Below are 21,923 nucleotides of genomic sequence, written 5' to 3'. Positions count from 1 at the left end.
AGCCGCCCCGAGGTTTCGGCAAGGGGCGGCTTACAACATGATAAAATACATTGAAATACAATAGTACATAATAAATTACCATTAAATATAAAAATACAAAAAATACATTGATTTACAAATACAAAATTAAAATTATCAGTATAAAAGCTGACTTGTTGAAAGCTGACTTAAGGTCAATAAAGGTAAAAAAAAGCTTTCCACCAGAGACTGAAGTATATTTCTCTGCCAAGAGAGCTAATACACAGCAATGATCTAAAATTAAGTGAAGTACTTTAAATTCAGCTTGTTCCTCCTGCATTATTTTGGAGTAAACCTGATTAGAATTGCAATGTTAAGTGTGCTGAATTTAGGTTCTTTTCCTAATTATTTTTTTAAAAATTGCAAAAAATTCAGATGTACATTTACACAACATCTATGTCATGTCATGACGACATGGTTTACTGCTTCCTATGTCAAATATATGCACTGAAAAAACTGTTTCTCCTTGCCCTGCCTCTTCCACAAGGTCTACTGAGAAGTCCTTGCTTCCCTCTTACAATAGATATGCTATACGATCAGTTGCCAGGGGAGTCATTCAGGGGCTTCCATGGATAAAAACAATGGGATATCAGTATGGGACAAGCCCCCACTCCCAACTCACCAATCTGCTGATGCTGTTAGCAATTGCCTTCTGCCAAGTGCCAATAATTGTCTCCGAATCATGCTGGATAAGATACTCAGAGCCTTCCCGTGTCTTCAGCTAGAACAGAACAAAAGTGTGTATATGACACCCAGAGAGAAGATGAACACAATCTCAAGAATTCTGAGAAATATTCCTAGATGTAATGCAGTTCACAAGAATGTCTAGAGTACTATTATGAAGGGCATTCCAGTACTTCAACATACCTGAGATGAAAGGTGACAGACCCCAAACCACCCTGCAATCTCACCTTCTGGGTTGGGAACTCTACCATATAATTTTAGATGCATTTCCCCTCTCCCTAAATTCAGATATAGGAAGTACATTCTAAACCAGCTCAAATGCATTGTTATCATCATGTCTTACAGAGATCCAGCATGATGTGTGTGTGTGTACATATAGACAGACAGATGTGGGGAATAGGGCTAATCAAAATTAAGTTTTAGAATGTGTAATTCTTTCCTAAACCTGATGTTTCTCTTAGCATATTATTTAGGTGATACTGTAAACATTAGTTGGTGTTTTTGTTGATTTTTTTCTGTTCTCTATTAAATGTGTAGATCCTACAACAAAAAACTCCAATTAATATGGGTGCTGTCAAATTTGCCTTCTAGATTTGGTGCTGTCAGGAATGCTACTTCCTCACTATCCATTTTCTCTAGAAATTATGCGCTTTCATTTGTTCAAGTCTTAATGGAGAATCCATCAGAATCATTCTTCCTGCCACCTTTATTTAGACCTGATGGCCTGTGATTTTTTCCTTCGTAAAAATTCAAGTTGTAATACTAGCCTATCCAATGCAGATGGAAACACAGAGGTTTAGGGACATTGTCCTTTTAAACGGAAAACTTTCAGGTCAGGACAGATGGCCCATTTTTCTTCTTGCTCCGCATGACTGGGGGAATTAGTGATTATTTGCTCTTATTTGACCACTAGTTGTTCCCTGGGGTAGAGGATGTATCAAATTAAATTGCCTCTTGAGTAGTCAGCCTTTTTTCTGTTAAAAACTTCTTTCCATTATTATCCCACTGCCACAACATGCTAGTTTGCTATAATGGGAGAAAAAGCTCAAACATGTAGAATGGTAGGCATGTCATGAGTGGAGTTGGCTGGAGCTGGTCAGACTAGATGGCCCAGGAGACCCCCTCTGACTCACTCCATTTCTATGTTTTAAGAAAAGCTGACTAAACAAGGGCCACTGAATGACTAGCCTGCCAGCCAAAAATCAATAAAAGTGGTAAACCAGCAAACAGGAGGCTTCCAGTTTGTATTACAAAGAACGTTTTCTTAAATGGAATGGAGTTGTATGTAAACATTACAAAATATTGGCCTTGGGAAAGGGCACCACTGGATTATAGATGACTTTATGAAACTCTTATTTTCCATTCAATTTCAGCAAATTGCAGCCAAACAATACCTCAGGGCTGATAAAGTGTCTAGTATAAAATAATGAAGTAATGGTAATATTTATAGAATGACTGGGGGTTGTTGCTGCTCTGTGTAGTAAGTCAACAGGAACATTGGCAACACACTGCTTTTGAGGGATATAGAGAGAGGTCTGTTATGTGCTTGGCAGTCCCTGAGGTAGGTGCTGGCTAGGAAAATGCCACACAGGTTTTTCTACCACTTTCCTTCTGGAGATAGGATGCAGTCCACAAATATGGACTTCTGCTTTTAATTTTGTGACTTGCAGCACAAGATTAATTTTGTGGCTTGCAGCACTGTACTCCCTCCATGACAATATATATATATATATTTAAAGCCACCATATCAAAAGATTAACAAGAGTTGATTTTTAAGAGGTTCAGCCTTCACAGAGGAGAATCTTTATACTCAAGGAGCATGCAAAAATGCAACTGCATTCTCAGCATCAGGCTGAGGATTTTAAAATATTTTAAAATCTGCTTTTTGAAATTATGCTCATGTTTCTCTAAGGCAGTGGAAAATCAGTTTTCTGCATTGCTCTTCCCAGAAAGAGATGTGGTAACCATTCCTTACTTCCAAGACATTCTTTTTGCTTGACTTGTCTTTACTGGCCCAAGAAAGTGTTGCTCCATGAAGATCCACAGTGTGCTCCGGGCTGCTCAACACAGAAGGGTGCTTCTACAGGTGAGATGAAGGAAAGTCATAAAAATCCAAAAATACCCACAAGTAAAGTGCAGCAAGAATCCCACACGCCCTTCTATCTGTCAAATTATTCCTGTGGCTAGCCCTGCTTTAAGACTTAGTTTCTCACACAACACTTCCAAAGTGAAAAGCTCTTTCTGTTATAAGAGACCAAAGATAAATGAAAATGCTGAGCTGTTCCAATATGAAGGACATACATTGCTTGTAGATATGAAAGCCCTTAAAATCTAGAATGCATCTTTTATAAAATATTTTTCTTTATAAAAAGAAACTAAAACACCAGCACCCTTGCAGGGCAATTTATTTATTAAAAATATCTTAACCCCACTTCCTTTCAAAAACATCTAAGGGAGCATCTAACACTTTTGCAAGCAAGCAAGCAGAGATACAAGGTGAAAGACAAATTTTAAAAGCCAATCAGTCAGGAGTTAACACTGCTGTCAAGCTGGAAGGTGAAATGACACCTGGAAAATGAACAGCAGCAGCAGCAAGTTTTCATTCGACAGAGCAGGCAAAATGAGCTTCCCAAAGGAAGGGTTCCAAAGCTTGCATGTGGCCACTAAGTAGACGCTCTCCTGCATCCCAACTGAACGGAACTTTGATCCATTAGGTTATCCTGGTTCCACTGGGAGATGGATTCTCTCTTCCCAGACTCTGAACATTTGGAATATCAGCTGGTCTGCCCTTAAATTTGAGCATGAGGACTCACCACACTGCCAGATGCTGAATGCTTTGAGTCTTTGAAAAATGATAAGACTCCACCTTCCAAAACTGTCCATGAAGAACTCCAATTCTTTCTAAGGGAAGACAAAAAAAGAACACATTGTACACAGGGCATTTCTAACTGGGTGGCATGAAATAGAGAGGAATGGGATTCCAACTCAGAGAAAAGGCTGCCTTCTGCTTGCTACCCATCTTCAGCAGCATCTACTGTGGTGTACCTCAAAAATCAAGCCATCTTCCAGATGCATTTAGGAACAGACAAATCTGTTTTGGTTAGGATACCTTTTGCGTTTTTTACAAGTTTATTCCAGCCTCCTTCCACAACAGTTTTTTGATATTTTTTGAACACTGAATTCATACACATTTTTGCATACAATTTTATCTAGTGATACAAACATATTTCCCTAATCTATGCTTTTTGTCCACAATTTCCTTTAATGTATACATTTTATTTTGTTAATATCCTACCTTTTTCCTGTGAAGGTAGTTTGGGCTGAGAGTCTGTGAGTGGCCCAAAGTAACCCAATTAGCTCCATGGCTGATCAAGGAGTACAACCCAGATCTCCTGACTCCTAGTCCTGCACTCTTAACCACTACACCACAATGTGTTTGGAGAGCTTTTGGAAAAGTGCAAAAGTCAAAGACTGTGTTCCAGTTTGCAAACTATTTTATGAAGTGCAAATTAGATCAGTATAATATGAAATGCAAACCAAATTAATTTTGTCCCCTTCCCTAGCTATGTCTCCCATTCTATCCCACCCTGTTCCTCTTTGCAAATCTATGAAGAGTGACACCAACCAGGAGGTGTGACTAAAAAAGTACCACCACAATTCTATGGTGTAGGCTGCAATATGGGGTAATCCTAGAGGCAGCAGCACTGCCCAGAAAACAGAGTCCCATATCTAGGTCCTAGGTGACTGGGCAAAGGTACCAAAGTACATGTTCAGATCAAAGCATTTAGAGTAAACTCCCTGCATCTCTTTTTGCTATTTGCCTTTGGGTTTTATTTTAATTAAACCTAGTCTTAACTATGTTTTTACATTCCTTCACTTCATGGAGAATTGTAGGAAGAACAGCAGAATTTCTCAAGACACACTAGCAAGTCCTTCTTACCTCAAGCGTTTTCCTTTCTCCGCAGTTTTTGTTCGATAGAGCATGCCAGCCTTTTCAAGAGTTTTGAACTGGGGAAAAAAAGAAGGCTGTGGTTTAAGCCTGTCCTAGTTCCATGTCTATCTATCCCAATTTTCCTATTTCTAGTAAGAGCTTCCTGCTCATGCTACTTTTGTGGACATCTCTGACATAGAAAAGACAGCAGAAAGAGTATTTACATTGAAAATGAATTTGCATTACAAACCTGCTTGAAACAAAAGCCCCCCTTTCAGCTCTTAGAAACATTTTTATGATTCTTTCTCTGCTCTGCAATTTTTGTCTTGTTTTTGTTCTGGAAATGTTTCCCAAAGGTAATCTTTTAGCTTAACCTTTTGATGCTCTCCCAGAAACTAAATCCAACACAAGTATTGGCTTTTTAAGGCACTCTTACAGTTTGTTCTTGGTTCTTGTTTCCCCTTGTTGCCTCCCCACTTACAATGTTTAAGAGATATCTTAAAAAGAAAAGAAATACTAGGAGCTGTGGCTCCAGGAATTGTCAGGTGGCTGGCTGCTTGGGGAGTTGGGGGAAAATCTGGTCTTTGGCACATCTTTCTTTACCATGGGTGGGCACTTCTAAGAGGACTGGGAACCATTTTAAAATGCACTTTCTGTGGGACTACTTAAGGAAAGGATCAAATTGCCTACAAACTCTTAGCATGACAGAGTGCTACAATGGTTAAAGTTCCAAGGCAAACTTTTGGTGTACTGACACAATTTCTGGTGTGTAAAAAAGTATACAGAGTTTCAGAGATAATGGAAGGTGGTGGGGTCTGCAGGGAGAGCAGCAGAGGCCATATGTGACCCATTTGTTGTCCATCCTTGCCCTATAACACTTTTTTGCCCTCCATCATTTCAATTATAGTTCCAGTGCCTCCAAGTACACAAGAGACCAGAATATTTGCTTATCTTCTTGTTGTGGTGCGTTATTGACGTCCCTCTTCACATTTGCTTTCATTGATTTCTTTACCTGTTCCTCCTTTGGGTCTGAGAAAGTCAAGAGACTGGACGACAAAATCCCAAAAGGGCTGCTCTCTAGACTGGATCCACTGCTGGTACTGTGGTGATGGCTGGCTGGAATTGCCTGAACAATATAATTTCATTAACAGGATAAACATGGACCACAACTGCTCTGAACCCCTGCCTCATTCAAATTTCTATTTTTCTAAATGGATTATTAGCCTACTTAATTAACATCTGATAGATGGGCCCATATCCCCATTAAAGGACTCTCAAAAAATGAAAAGAAAAAGACATTTCAACTTATTACAAATTTTCCTCAGAGATTAAAATCTGAAGACCAGCAGCGAAAAGAACCTTTAATTTCTGCCTCCTAAGAAATTATTAAGTAGAAGAATGACCCAGTCAAATCAAAACAGTGACAAATGTATCTTTAAAGGACACTTGGTTTTATATACAATTTTAAATAATCTTTTGCTTAATCACTTGCTAATATTAATTGACAATCAATTCATGTTTCCTCTGGAGAGGTTTTTTCAATGGCCCATGAAAACTCTTGAGTACTGCCAGCCAGAACATCTCTACCAGCTAGATCTGTGTTTCCTCTTTGTTTGTGTGGCAGGGCAGCAGGGCAGAAGTCGGGGACTTGCAACATAGCTGGCAAGAAGAAAGAGGACTAGGGTTTTTCAGCAACTGACACTTATTTATTTATTTAAAACATTTCTATGCCGCCCCCATCGCAACAAAGCCGTACGTTTTAAAGCAGCCTCCGCACAACCTGGTGTCCTCCAGACTGCTATTCCCAGCATGGTTACTGGCCATGTTGGCTGAAGATTGGACCCTGTAGTCCAACATATATGGAGGACACCAGGTTGGGAGAGGTGGCTTTACAGACTAGCACTGCCTTTGAGTGTTGCCTCCTCCTACACATGTTCCGGGTTGGTAACTCTACACAGATCTCACTAATTAGATGTAACCATATACACCCAACTAGGCAGCAGAGCACTTATGCTTTGTTTAGTAAATACCAGGTATAGGAGCAAAAGCTTAAATCCAATTGTCATTCTCCCCACCCTCATCACCAGAAGTACCAACTGGGTATTCCTGTGGCTCTTTATTAAACAAAAAGCATTGCGGCTTCATTTCATTTGGAGATAACAAGTTGATGATTTCAGAGTCTGGTTATTCAGAACCAAAAATGGAATCTTGTACTTTGTCACTCCTTAGGCAAGTGGGAAATAAGGAACACCATTTAGGCACCTTAGGCAGAAAACTTGAATGGAATCCCTTCCGATACATGTTTAACTTGCTAAAGTAGCTGTCAATTTGCTGTATTTGAATGGGGCCCTGGGTACCTCCCCAGGGTGCCTCCTTCCCTCAGAGAAAGCAGCACTGCTACTCTGACCCACTATCCCACACCCTTTCCAAACTCTTCTTACCAAATCTGAGGCATAATGGTAGCTCTCAAGTACCAGTCCCTCCTGGTTTCCATAAGGAGCCCAGCCCTGCTCTGCTGCAGGGACATGAGGATAGTCCTGATGCTGGTAGGAACCAATGGGAGAATAATCCTCTTCAGGGTAGTGTTCAAATTCATCAGGAGAAAAATTGGGGTAGTCAGTTTCTGGAGTTGGGGGCTGAAAAAAAATTCCAGACACAAGTCAGCAACACACACATAGCATGTCCCTTCTCTTTAAATAATTCAGGGAGCAGTGATCTCCCTGGAGGCCCCCATTCATTTTACAACTGGGGCAAGTGTTGAGGGTAAATCAAGCATACATGAGTTGAGCTGGAGAGAATATGATCTAGGCTGACCAGTGGAAGAGACCTCAAATATGAACACTGAAGTCCACCAGGGCCATTGTCCTGTGTTTTTCCAGCATCTAGCTAGAGACTATCTCAGCCAAAGTCAAGGAGGAGGCTGGGCAGCATGGTGGGAGTTATACCAGCAGCATCCCAAAGCCAGGCCAACCCCAAATCAGAAGGTTTTTCTAGTGAGTGAAACTGTATGTACAGGGAGTATGGCGAACCACATTCACCCACTGATACCCTTTATCCTGTCCTGACAATATATGAAGTACCCAGATGGGCAAAGCTGGGTCAGATCAATTCCACCCAGCTAAACCCAAGTTGCACTAATATATGCCAGGTTAGCACCTTCTGCTGCAATTATGGATAGGCAGGATCTTATTATGAACCAGCTTAAGATTAAGCAGCAGCACTATCATGCCACAGGGTGCAGCAGAACATTAACTCCTGGGAGCTGGAAGAGGGATCGGAGAAGGGAACAGTAAGTAAATAGCTATTTCCTTCATCCTAAGATGTCCACTCTCTCTTTATATCTTCCTCTGTCCCAGTTACTTCAACAGAAACACACCATCTGTTCTGATTCCCCAGTGGCATCACCATTAGGATATGCTGCTTCAGCCATAAAACTGTTAGCCAAAATAAGTCCTGTTATACCTAAAAGAAACTCAGTATCCTTGTTCATATAAGCATAGGATTGACACCACCACTACAGTCAACCTTTCAAAATGAACAAAAGTGAAGGTATCTATTAAGGAGAAATGTTTGCAAAAGGGAATAAAATGGCACTCTTCAGAATGGTTAAAGAAATCTGCTCGCTGGGTCCCCAAACTAGCCCATGCGACCTCCTGGGGTTCTTCAAGCCCCTGGTCTTGGAAGGTACACTTCCCATCCCCAAGGGCATCCCCACAGCCAATGCCACTGGAAACGGGAAATAGTAGCAGGGATCCACTGTGCCAAGGCTCATTATGCAGGAATGCAGGCAGTGGGGATTTGCCATTCTTCCAGGTTCGGGTCAAGCAGCTGCCTGTGGCACCAGAAGCTGCTCCAAGCGAGGAGCAATGTCTGCAAGGATGCCAGGCACAGCGTGGGGCACAGGAAGTCTGCTCTCCAAGCACCAGAATTCCCCTCTCTGTGAATCGGTCGGGCAATTCCTGGGAGGAACAGGACAGGGCGATGATATCGGTGGACTACATCATGCAGCCCTTCAGTGTGCCAGCTGGGAGGCACTCCATTCCAGCCCTCAAAACAGTTCTGCACCCTGGGTAAGAGATTCTTCAATTAAATATATTTGGTTATGGTTCCCAATAGACGTAAGAGTCTTTCCCAGCTACAGAAGCTCACAATAGCTTTTTCCTCAGACCAGATTTTCCTAAACTTCTTCCAAATCAATTCCTTAAAAACAGGAATAGATGTTTCCAGTGTGTATCAGTCTTCCTGGACCATCCATCCACTCCATCAAAATCTGTCTCCTAATCCCAGTACCACGTAATCCCCTTAATTTACCCTCTGATCCACAGGGCTGTAGGGAGAAAAGGCAGGCTGCATCTCTGAGTAGTCAAGCACTTCATCCGTTGTGGGAGCATGCCATGAAGTCTCGCCTGTTGCTGTGTTGTAGAAGAAGATGTGCCCACTGGCCTCATCTACATATTGGTCCCACTCAGCAGGCGTGGAAGGGCTGGGGGCAAGTGAAGGGGAACAAGAATGGGCAGGACTTGCACTATTCGCTGATGTGCCGAAGGGGGGCTCCCACGTCGTCTGGCCTGTCGCTGGGTTGTAATAGTACAAATGACCACTTTCTGTGTCTGTGTGTGTCTCCCAGTTGGTCAGGGAGCTCCTGAGAGGTGGCTGGAGTGTGGCTTCAGCACTGCTGGCAGAAGCAGTTCTCGGTTCCAATTGAAGCTCCTGTAGATTCACATACACAGGGTCTGTATCTGTCGACTCACACGGCTGTGGGACAGACAAAAAGAAGTCATCTAACAGCATCAACAGCCTCCTCCAACCTGGTGCCCTCCAGATGCCTTGGACCACAAATCCTAGGATTGTTGACCATTGCCTTATGCTGGTTAGGGCTGGCAGGAGTGAGAGTCTAACCATCTAGAGGGTGCTAGGATAAGGAGAAGTCATGTAACATCATACAAACACACATAATCATCCAAATCTGCCTTCACTCTGCTAGCATTTTTGTAAATAAACCAAAGATACCATGGAGCCTCCCATACGCCCTCATATACAAAGGAAATAGCTGTAATGTTTCCACTGGGAATTTTCACTACTCAGATGTTGGAAGTACTTGATCGTTATGATGTATGAGTGGTGGTGGGATTCTTTTGTTGTTCCTTTGAGACATCACAGGGCCATAGGACATAGTGGTTCTGCAACTTCACAAGGGGGGAGGCGTCTGCCCTTGGATGTGCTCCCCAGTGATGGCAGAAGGGCCCTCTCCCAGTGGGGCTCCAATGGTGGATATCACAAAAAGGAGGTTCTCTGGGGAATGAATCCATATAGTGCCCTCATTCCCCCAATCTAGCCCTGATTCAGATGGAAAATGGAACCAATGGGAATGGGGGCAGAATAGAAAAATGCAAGAGAGGAAAATACAGAGGCGGAAGAAAGGAAAACATGCTCCCCACCCTTTCTACTTCCCAGAACAAATCCAGTGTAGAAAAGTAAGCAGCATTTCGTCCACTATCTTCCTTTGGCCCTGCTACACTGTTTTGCTGTTCTTTATATTTTTTGACACACGACTAGCAATACAGGACAGAAACAGCCCAGATAATATAAGCACCATTGAAAACACTTAGACCGCCTGCAATCAGAGTGGAAGACAGAAAACACAATAGTAAGACTTAAGGTCCTAATTTGGTGGTATGTGAGTATTTCTAAAGAACTTAAAATTGCTAAGTATTGAACAAATAATAAAAATATGAACCAGCTCTGTTCAAGATGTACACCAGAGATAGAGACAATGGACATCAGGGAAGAAGGAACAGTTTCTAGCAATATCAAAAGACTCAGTGGTGGTGGTGAATCAAGGGTAAGGAGAAACATTCAACAATCCAAAAATCAAGGACAATGGTTCAGAAGCTCAGAATAGTTTAGAAATTAGCAATATGGAAGGAGTGCTGGGAGGTCATCAGAGCATGACCAAAGTTCAGGAGCTATTCTACTTGAGCAGAATTTACATAATCAGCATGAAAAATAGTGTTGATATGTAGAGTAATGTGAGAAGAGAAGAAACTCCATCAAAGACACCCATGCAGGCAGAACGGTTGCTGAACTTTGAATGGAGAAGTGGTTGCTTAATTCTTGACCATGCAGCTACAAGGATTTGAAGAAGTAAGTAGACTCCCACATTGTAGAATTCAGTTTAGTGACGTACTACCACTAAGGCACAGAGTTTGCCAGCTCAGTTATCACAGAGCAGAACAGTGCACTGCATGGCTTTTACAGGTTTTGTATGTCTGTAAATCACAATCCACAACAAAAGAGTCTTGGAAAGTAAGTCAAGGCAGGAAAACCGTTTTACTGATGAGGTTCATATTACTTCACTCAAATCTTGTTGGGGGTTATATTCCAGCAGCAGACAGGACCAGAGCCAGAAAGGTGCAAATTACAGATGTGACTGTCCTGGATGTAAAAACAACAAAAAAGACATTTCCAGCTAGGGCTTCTCTTTCCTTAATTTATACAAGGCTTCCTGCATCAGCTGCACAGCTGGGGACAGAGCAGGGAGGAATATTAACCCAGACCTAGGGTGGAGGAAGATCCAGCCTGACAGGAGTCCTGAAGTCCATATTCGAGGCCTAGAGGCACATTCTGGGCTCAAGGTTCCCCAGGCCTAGGCTAAGGTGTCTTTGGGCCAAACTTTGTCTTGGCTACGAACACAGAAATGAGGATCATGCCTTTATGTGTGGGGAGTCCTGCCACTGAAAGAGACTGTAGAGCTGTGTCCCGGAAAGACACAGCTCACATTAAGGACAGATGCAGAGACATCAACTGTCACACAGAGCAGTAAAGGTAGGAAGATAGAAATTCTGTTTTGTGATCTCTTCAATCACCATGCCCAGTTTTAAGGCATCAGTGCCAAAGGAAATTTTGGCAGCCTTGAATATAGCAATAAGCCATAAGAGCTGCAGACCAGTGACCCGCCCAGGCCAGCATCCTATCTCTAATTGTTATCTGCAAAATGGCCATGAGCATGGCATGAAGCTAGCAAGCCCACCCCATTTGTTGATCATTGCCATCTGTAGAATCTAGTAATTAGACATAGAAAGCCTCTGAATCCTGAAGTCCCATTTACTTATTGCAGCTAACGACACTTGCCACATATCTACAGGCCTGGTTTAAAATTCACTAAAAGTCTGTATGACCACTTTGAACATAGGGAATATGTTATTTGAAGTGGTACGGGTAGTCAGCTAGAGTAAATTTATCCACTGGTATAAGCTGGCAGGAAAAGACTTCTGTGCAACTCATATCTCAGAAGTAAGCCCTTCCAAGTTCTATGAGGCTTACTCCCAGGGAGGTGTGTAGGGAAATGCAAACACGCTTGCTACTTACCTCCCTGCATGAGACTAAGAAGTGCTCCTCCTTCCCTTCTCACATGTTGATTCCTTCCTCTCTTTTATAGTTTTCTCAAAATACTTAACCAAGGAGATTGTGCTTGCTATCAGTGGATCATCACTTGGAATGTACCTGTCATGTTGATGGGCCTTAGGCTGCATCATATGCAACAGAACCATTTGTTTCTTATCTATTAGACACAGAAGCATCTTTTAAATAAGGGACTGCCACATTTAGCTAACTGCTGCTGGTACAATAAAGTTAATACTTCTTGTAAACACATGTTTTGGCAATGTCCATTCATTGCTTCTTTTGGGAGGAGGTTATTGCTCCTCCAAATAAATTTTGTACTGGAATAGTCTTTAAAAATTGACTAAGATACATACTCTCTAGGCCTGGGGGGCGGGTACTTACATACAGCATGTATTTACTGTATGTCTGAATAAACTGTAAACATCCTTTGAATTATACACTCCCAGTAGACGCTTGTTGGAGGGTTTTTAAAAATTAATCTTGTCACTTTCAATATGCACATGAGTGGCATATAGACTTCAACTCTGAACAGTTACTTATTTGGATATTTGGCCCACTTCTCTTTAAACCTATGTATAATTACCAGGTATTTATATGCATTTCATATAAATCAGTGGACATATATTAAAACTAACAAGGAACAATGCATCAGATGCTCATGGGCAGCACACTAGGGACTCCTTTGCTTTTGGCCCTGCACTGAGGACTCCTGCTCTGGAACAAATGCATCCAACAACAAAATAATTTCTTCTATAGAGTAAAGCAAAAATGGCTTCTCAAAATTCTCCATCCTGTTGGCAGGCAGTGTCCTTGGGGCTAGAGAAGCAACTCCGTTAGCCCTCATGTTCTATTGTGGAGAGAGTGGTTGGCAGCCCCCATTAATGAAAGGTATAGAATATTCAGAGAATGTTCTCTTTCAGGAAGGGGAGAGTTACATTCTCAGAATTTCTCAGGGAAAAAAATAGTCTAAGACTTTGCAAATCAGCTATATTGATTTGCCACCTACATGTCTCTGACTAAATATAGGCCTTTGCTGTTTACTTCCTCTTCCTGTCCCAGCCATGCTGAAATTGGGAGGAGGAAGAAACATTAAACCACCTAAAAAAAAGGTTCTAAACGCTGCAAGAGTGGTTCAGATCCAGAAAGGCTTTTTCTATTTTTACATGCAACATATGACAGAAGGGCCCACTGTAGCACACAGCACTACAGTGATCCCAAGAAAGGAAGAAGCACACATAGTAAAACATTCATGATTGCATATAATTAATGTATGAAACTTGCTGCCACAAGATGTCATTAGTTTGGATGGTCCTGAAAGGGGACTGGAAATATTCATGGGGGATGGGTCTGTTAAAAGGCTGGCAGTCAATATGGTACCACCTGTTCAAAGTACAGAATAGACAACCAAATACCAGGTGCTGAGGAACAAGGCTGGGAGGGTGCTGCTGCCTTCAAGCCCTATTGATCACCTTCCCTCAGGCAGTTGGTGTTTCCCATTGTGGGAAAAGGATGCTGGACTAGATAGACCTTTCATCCAGTGCAGCAGAGCTTTTCTTATGATCAATGCACAATATTTTACACTGAATACTACCTAGTACATCCATTGATGCATGGATCATTCCACATAATTATGCTACTGTTTTTGTTTTCAACAACTAACTATGGGGCTTCCTTGCTTTCTACAGCAGAAATACAACAGATACAGCTTTCCCAGATGCAGTGATGGAGAATGCTGGATTTCTAGCATGGCATGCAACGGAGGAGCCTTTTTAGAGAACTTAAATGGCATCACGCCCTGTGGATGTTTTGCCAAGCTCTTGTCCTTTGCACAGACCTTCTAACGTCATTTAACCAACTTTCAGACACCCCTCTCCCAGGTTCAGACATTAATTTGTAAAAAGAGTCCAGCTTACCTAGAAGCCACATGCTCCTAACTCCAGATGTCTGGCTAAGTGTAATTATTCAGCAAAGGTGGGGGGAGAAGCGAGAGAACACTTTGCACATGCCCAGAGGCTCTAACCTGGTTTGAGCCCTGGAATTCAGGGCAGATACTTAACAGTATCAAGTAAGATCCAGCAGCACTCTGACTCAGTAAGCAAGATGTTACCCTTCCCACATCCGTACCTTGGAAAAGTTAGTTGCACGCGGTGATTTATGCCAGAAAAAAGATTTGAGAACCCCGTCGCCCATTTCCAACACGATTTAAGTTCTGTCACAGAACCTAGATGGGAGGAAAATGGCTGAGCTGGAGCCGGTGCAGAATGGGCGGAAACAGTTGCTTTCTCAACCACCAGCCTATCAAGAGACGGGGGAACAGCACAACACAGTGTGCAAAACAAAAACCGGGTCCTTCGCCTTTTGCACGCTTCCTGTTGGGGTTTGTGGGATAGAATAGTTGCTATAACACAGTGTCAAATCCTACCTAATACACTCTGTTGAGAATGTAGTCCTAATTTATGAAGACCTCCTCTTCTACCCTAAAGGATGTGGTCAGATCCTAAAAAGGGATGTGCCAGGGCTTCAGCCTGCCTAAGAAAAATACTTCTTAACCTGAGAGTCCTTTGCCTATATTTTAGGTGTGAAGATTGGTTGCTATTACCCACTGATGTAGGGAATATAACCTACACATGTTCAGAGATAATCTTTATTACTTTCTCACTTCAAATACAACATGGAAGAGGATATTCCAGAGCAGCATAGAGAGGGCAAGGTAGAATGGCCAGAGATCAAGGTAGGGAAGAGAGAGGCAGTCCTTATGGTGCAGGCAGCCTTTAATGTATCAAACCAGGACCCAGCTCATCAAGAGTCTCATAGAAAAGAAGAACTTGTCAGATGTAGTTTTCTTTTCCTTGTAGCAGTATTGCAAGAAAATCTGCACTTGGTATGATTTTTCACTGAGTGCAAATTTTAGAAGGAACAGTATCCCTCACTGCCTTACCAGAGCAAACCCAGGGCTAGGATGCGGTTTGCATGTTGATCCTGAGCTGGTTCAGACACCCCAAGTAGTGCTGGGTGTCCTTTTGAAGCAGTATGTGCAAGAAATGAAGTCATGAAAAGAAATTAGCAAAAACCCTTATTATCAACTACAAGTCTGAATTTAAACAGTGCTGGGGGCACTTTGTTGAGATCTCAACAGAAGCCAAATTGGCTGGATTAGCTCATCAGTGCTGAAAAACATGTCAACAGTGCAAACAAGTCTCCCCTGCACAAATCATTCTGTATTTAAAACACTTAGGGAAGATGCCCACCCCCCCGCCCCCTGCACACACCTCAACAGCCTCCTTTACTACAGTGCCAAACAACTCTCGGAGGCAAATGTGATGTCTTTGACAAGAGAAACCAGGTATGCTGGGGGTGGACAATCAAAGACCATTTGCAGTTTATTCAGACATACAGGAAATACATGCAGCACGAAGGTCACCCCCACCCCTGGGACTACTGAGATGAAGTCTGTACAGGATGCTTTTATAGCCTGTTAGTTAACATACATGGCTGGGGGATCAGGTAGGGGATCACATACACAGTATGCTAGAGGCACATGAGAGTAAAACGTTAGTGTTGTATGGGTTAGGACAACACAAAAGGAAGAACTTTTTGGACAAGTAAACAATTAACATACCTAAGAGTGTACCTGAACTGGACAGGCAAACATTAGCATCTCTAAAGTGTACATGGAAGCATGACTTGAACATGGATTCCTGATCATATCATCTATAATGTCTAAGGCTGTTCTTACAGTGTCAGGCTTTTAGCAGCCATGTTATAGAAAAGCTTCACTCATTTTGTCCTGAGATCTTCATAGCCTACTTCACATACTAGGCCATTGCTCAGGAAAGATCATGCTACAACAAATGAATTACAGAGCAACCCAATGCATATTTACTCAGAAGAAATCTCCTTGGTATTTGCAGCCAAGAAATTAAAAGACGCTTGTTCCTTGGGAGGAAAACTATGGCAAATCCAGACAGCATACTAAAAAGCAGAGACATCACCCTGCCAACAAAAGGGCGTATAGTCAAGGCTATGGTTTTCCCAGTTGAAAGGTATGGCTGTGAAATCTGGACCATAAGGAAGCTGAGCACCGAAGTACTGAGGCCTTTGAATTGTGGCACTGGAGAAGACTCCTGTGAGTCGCTTGGAGTGCAAGGAGATCAAACCAGTCAGTCTTAGAGGAGATCAACCCTGACTGCTCTTTAGAAGGCCAGATACTGAAGATGAAACTCAAATACTGTACTTTGGCCACCTAATGAGAAGGAAGGACTCACTGGAGAAAAGCCTAATGCTGGGAACAATTGACAGCAAAAGAAGAAGGGGACGGCAGAGAATGAGGTGGCTAGATGGGGTCACTGAAGCAGTTGGTGTGAGCTTGAGTGGACTCCGGGGGATGGTGGAGGACAGGAAGGCCTGGAAGAATGTTGTCCGTGGGGTTGGACAGGACTTCACAACTAGCAACACCAAATTCCACAGTAAATGCAGATAAAATTACACTGTCAGCCGTGAGCATACCACAAATTTGTTGCTACAGGAGGCTGATAAGCAGCATATAATACATAAACTACACAGGTGAAAAAGTACTAAAAATTCTGTATTGCATTTTATCTTAAGTAAACAGTACCTAGATGCACTGCACTCTAAGAGATTCAGGCCAGGCACCACTTGCTACCTCTGTCAAAACTGAGATTATACATACTTAAATGCTGTTATCATTTCTGAAAATACAGTAATGATTCTGTATCAGAAATGATACAGTTTATGATTCTGTAAACATGGGTACACATTGGAAACAACTCTACTTAACATATAGTTTGGAGTGCAGTCCCTCTTCATTAAGAGGAAAATACAGCTATCACTTTAACAAGAAATTAGTTCTCTACACCACTGTTACGTTTCCTAAGTTCACAGTGAGACTATACAAAATCTTACTTACCCAAGAAAAGGAACATGCTACCTGAGGCCTTTACCCTGGATCATCTCACCTAGCTGGATTTTTCAGCAAACAGCCCCACCTTGCCCTTGAGCTTTCTCCCACCTCCTGGGACAGGTAAAACAAACTGATCATTTACATAAGGAAAGGAAAGGGTGAGGCCTCCTGCTTTTAACTCTCTCTTTGCCTCAGTCACCATGTCAATTCCTCTTTTGCCCATAAGTCACCTTTAGGAACCTGTAGCTGGGAAACAAAGTTTCCACTGGGAAGATCATAGTTCCCCAACAGGCATGCGCTGTGATCCTTCACTACCAAAGCTTAGCCTGCGAATATTGTTTCTAATACAGTACTAGGGCATCAGGCTTTCAAGATATGAAGCCCTAAGATTTCCTTACGCCATGTACAATGTCATTCCTTTATGATTCTGTAAACATCAGCAGACAGCCACATTATCTTGGAACAGGGGAACAGGTATTCCAAATCCGATGCTGCCACTTGCAGCTTGGCTTGATCCCAAGAAATGTTTAAGATACTACAAAGTAAAGAGTAATGAAGGGGGAGGAGGAAATACCAAAACACTCCTGCAAGATGACTTGCCCTCTCAGAGGCAATCTTCATTTCTCTCCCTCTGAGAAAATTAAGCTGCTACAAGAACAGTCTGTGTGCACAGTTGCCTAATCCAACCAAACCTGTATCTACTAGAATGGGGGTATAGAAGGTTACAGCAACTGTCCCTGCCTTCCTCCATTTTTCTACACAACCTAATGTTTTCTACAGTGATTTAAACATTTTGCAAGAGAACAAGAGAATGCTATCATAGCTCAGACCAGTAAATCACAATAAATACATAATACCTCTTCACACTGGCCTGCCAGATGAATCTAGGAATCTCACAAGAAGCAATTATGTCACAAGCCATGATCAACCACTGCACAAAGAATGTTGGCTACTGAGCAGTACAGAAATGAAATAATAATCAAACCCCAGTATCTGATAGCCTGAGTTGTATTGATCTGATCATGGGGATAATAAGCAAAGTATCTCCATTGATCTTACAACCTGCTCCCTGCTTTAAAAGCCATGGATGCTTATAACTGTTGCAACATCAGCAGGATTATAAAATGATGCACTTCATTAGGAATCACCAAGACCAGACTCCCATGTCAAATCAAATCTTTTAAAAAGGCCAATCCTATTCATAAGTTTGTATACCAATGCCCACTTAAGTAAAGTGCGCACGGCCATCTTTGTACTGGGCCAGGCTGCACATTAAGGCAGGAGTAAATCCAATCTAATCAAGTTAGACCAAATAAAACTGCTAAGATCATACTCCCATTTTATAAATACTGGGAAGTGAGAGGAGGTCACCATGAGTGGCACAGGCATCAAATGCTCAATTTCTACTTTGGCTGCATCTTTTCTCAAAAGAAGTCTATGACACCCCCACCAGAAAAGAACTACAAATGGAAGGGTGAGGTTAATAAAAAAAGGCTTAATAGACAAATGGTCAAGGAAAAACTAATTTCAATGAATTAGCTCAGATGTCAAGGGCCTGATGAGCTGCATCCTACAGTAATAAAGAAACTGGCAGAAGAACTCTCAGAACCACTATTATCTTTGAGAAATCATGGAGGTTGGAAGAAGTGCCAGGTAACTACAGGAGGGCTAATGTTGTCTCCATCTTGAAAAAGAACAAAGAGGACTATGGGAACTACAGACCAGTCAGTTGGATAGCAACCCATGGAAAAAATGTGGAGCAGATAATAAAGAAGTCAGTCTGTAAGAACCTTGTAGACCAGGGGTCCTCACACTTTTTCAGCAGGGGGTCAGCTGAAAGGTGCTGGTGCTAGCCGCGGGCTGGAAAGGTGGTGCTGGCGATGCACGCAGGCCAGTGAGGGGGCGGTGCGTGCACTGAGATGGGGGTGGGGTGCGTGGCGAGGCGCAGGGCGGGCGCGCATGGCGAGGGGAGGGGAGGCAGGCGCACGAGGTAGCGGCTTGCTCGCTTGGAGATGGTTTTCTCCGAGCGAGCAAACTGCTGCCTTCCTGCGTGCAGGGTGAGGTGGGCAGCAGCGGGCACGCGCATGGGTGCAGGTGCAACGGGTCCAAATGGGCATGGTGGGCTGGATCCGGCCCCCAGGCCTTAGTTTGAGGACCCATGTTGTAGACAATGGAGTAATTACTAGAAGCCAGCATGGATTTATCAGGAACAAGTCTTGCCAGTCTAATCTGATGTTGAGTTTTGAGATCCTTGTGAACTGTGGGAATTAAGCATCCTTGTGAACTGTGGAAATGCAATGGACATAATCTACCTTGATTTCAGCAAAGATTTTGACAAAGTGCCCCATGTCATTTTGATCAGTAAACTGACTAAAACTGGCTAGATGGAATAACTATCAGGTGGATCCATAGTTAGCTACAGAATTGGACTCAGAAAATGCTTCTTAATGGCATTTTCTCAAACTGGGGAGAAGTAATTCGTGGGGTACCACTGGGCACAGTCCTGGGCACAGGACCCTTCAACATTTTTATTAATGTCTTGGATGAAAATGTGCAAGGAATGCTGGTCAGATTTGCAGATGACACAGATTGGGTGGGGTAGCTAATATCCTGGAAGACAGAAATAAAATACAAAGTGATCATGCTAGGCTGGAATGCTGGGCTGAAAAGAGCAGAATGAAATTCAATAGAGACAAATGCCTAGTTCAGTATCTAGTAAAAGGGAACCAAAGGTACCGTTACAAGATGGGCGATACTTGGCTCAACAATATTACAAATGAGAAGGATCTTGGAATTGTACATCACAGGTTAAATATGAATCAACAATGTGATGCAGCTTGTTGCCTAATTTAAGGGCAGGGAATGTTTTTTGCTGCCATTCTTGTTAAACCACTGAAACTTGGAAACTCTTGCTGTCCTACTATAAACCACCTAGAGATCTGCTGGTAGATCCTGATCTACTTTCTGTGCATTTAGTCAAAGAACAACAAGAATGCTAAATTCATTAGGTGAAGTACTAGATCTACTTCCTTCTGGGAAGACAGTATCAATTTTAGTACCTGGATGAATATTATTACCTTCAAATAGACAAGACACAGCCCAATTGTCATCTTTTTGTTTCAAAAAGCCTGATACTAGGGCAGAGGATGAAACTGGTCAGCAGAGCTGCCAACTTTAGTTAATGGTTTGTGTGCCTTTATCAGCAACTTCATATGCAACATGAAGAAACTGCAAAGGGAAGTGGGCATAAAGACAGTTCTCATAGCTGCTACTGCCAAGTTGCCACATTACTCTGACACAACCCTAGACCAACAGAATGTGTGGTGGCGTCTACAGACCTATAAATATGCATCCTGCAGTCTTTCACGTGGCGGCATGTGAAGTTGCATGCTGGAACTGAGTGCAATCATGAAATTTCAGTGCATGTGTAAACAGTTCAAGCAGGTGCCTTATGTGACCATATTGCTGCTGACTTTACTCAGGAAATGTGGAACCTACCCCCAAATTATGGCCTTTTCACACACAAAGCTGGTCTGTTGATTTTTTTCCTCCTGATTGATTAGTAACCCTACCATCAAAGCATCACTATAATTACCATTTTTCTGGAAGCTGTCCAGCAATCATCAAAGTCATCATGTACTTAGTTTTAAAAAGACTATCCTGAATGGTCATTTGTTGCTTCTAGGCTGGAAACTAGGCTTCTGTAATTGGGATACAGTCATGCTTTGCAGCAGAGTTTTTTCTCCCTTCAGGCAGTGGATTTTCCATCATCAGAAACATCAGTGCATGCAGGGGCATGGGGCAGACACCTGAAAGCTTGGCATTTGCAGACTATTGATTAGCTCACCATTTGCCAATACAGCAGGGTGTGGTTTCTAGCATGCACAATTCCCCACCCACACTTGCTATTCATAGTACAGCCAAACAGATTACCTGCAAAGTTAGGTAGGCCAGAGCAATGGTGCAGATCAGAGGTTAAATTAGAGAATGCATGATAACTCAAGCTCCCTGGAAGCTTGCTCCCAAATAACGGAGGCTTGTTTGTAGCAGCAGCAGCCTTAGGTGATTTAATAGAGCACATAACATGTGAGGTGGGGGAAGGGAAATCAACAAGTGCAGCCTTTTTCTATGGCATCATCATGACAGGAAATACTTGCCTAGCAACCACTTAGAAAAGCATAGAAGCCCTGCCAGAAAAAGTGGCAAGAATTTGCCTGGAAACCACATCCTCTGCCCTGGAAATCCTTACCTCTGAACCCAGAGGAACAGTTGTGGTTACCAGTAGGTAAGAGATGCATATGTTCAGAAGTACACCCCCTGCCTCTAGCACGTCTGGGTTCAAATTTATTTAGTTAAGTCGTGTCAGCTGGCCTTATCTTCTGCAGGGGTGGCAAATCTTTTCAAACCTGAGGACTAACGTTTTTGATAGGTTCTCAAGCCCACATTACCAAAAATGCAAACACACCTTAGTTTAAAACTCTTCTTGGCAGTAATTAGGCTTGAAATTTCAAGGGAGGGAAAAGGAAGATGGTCACCTTGGCACCACCAGATTCCCCCTCGCCAAGAGGTTTCTCTTCTTGAGAACAGGCACCTGTTGCCCTAGCTGGGTGTTGGTGCCTTGTGCTGCCTTAGTCACCTGTTAAATTACAACTTGATTGGCTCACCTACAGATAAACACTTGTTAAACGCCTGAGTACTCTACAACTGACGGAGGACCCACCGCAAAGACTGCAGGGGCAAAATCCGTTCTCTGCTTTTTTCTACGCCTATCGCAGGATGAAATGGCAGAATGGACTACACCACTACACAGCACAGATGGGACTATTTTTAAATATGCTTCCAAGATAAAAACTCAGCCTAAACAAAAAAGTACAGTAGGCACCTGGGCTATAGCTTGGGTATCTGATGCGTTAGTTCTCTATTCTCTGGGAGGCTTTTCTTATTTTTAAATGTGAAGACGTATTC

The 21,923-nt window shown here is 42.6% G+C and overlaps 1 protein-coding gene across 2 annotated transcripts in view; it reads right to left on the bottom strand.

Moving 5' to 3' along the window:
* ARHGAP27 (Rho GTPase activating protein 27) overlaps window positions 1–21,923 on the bottom strand; it is a 59,672-nt gene that overhangs the window by 12,044 nt on the left and 25,705 nt on the right. For both annotated transcript variants that reach the window (XM_044418755.1, XM_044418754.1), the window contains 7 exons: window positions 8,945–9,388; window positions 7,075–7,269; window positions 5,646–5,759; window positions 4,643–4,710; window positions 3,516–3,603; window positions 2,678–2,782; window positions 641–739 (listed from right to left, as the gene is read on the bottom strand). In XM_044418755.1, the coding sequence (XP_044274690.1) occupies window positions 641–739; window positions 2,678–2,782; window positions 3,516–3,603; window positions 4,643–4,710; window positions 5,646–5,759; window positions 7,075–7,269; window positions 8,945–9,388 (1,113 nt within the window). The remainder of the gene's footprint in view (window positions 1–640; window positions 740–2,677; window positions 2,783–3,515; window positions 3,604–4,642; window positions 4,711–5,645; window positions 5,760–7,074; window positions 7,270–8,944; window positions 9,389–21,923) is intronic.

Source organism: Varanus komodoensis, unplaced genomic scaffold, assembly GCF_004798865.1.
Source record: "Varanus komodoensis strain SLA01 unplaced genomic scaffold, ASM479886v1 scaffold92, whole genome shotgun sequence".
NCBI lineage: Eukaryota > Metazoa > Chordata > Lepidosauria > Squamata > Varanidae > Varanus > Varanus komodoensis.
The sequence above is the reverse complement of the archived record's forward strand: the minus strand, read 5'-3'. Positions and strand labels throughout refer to the sequence as shown.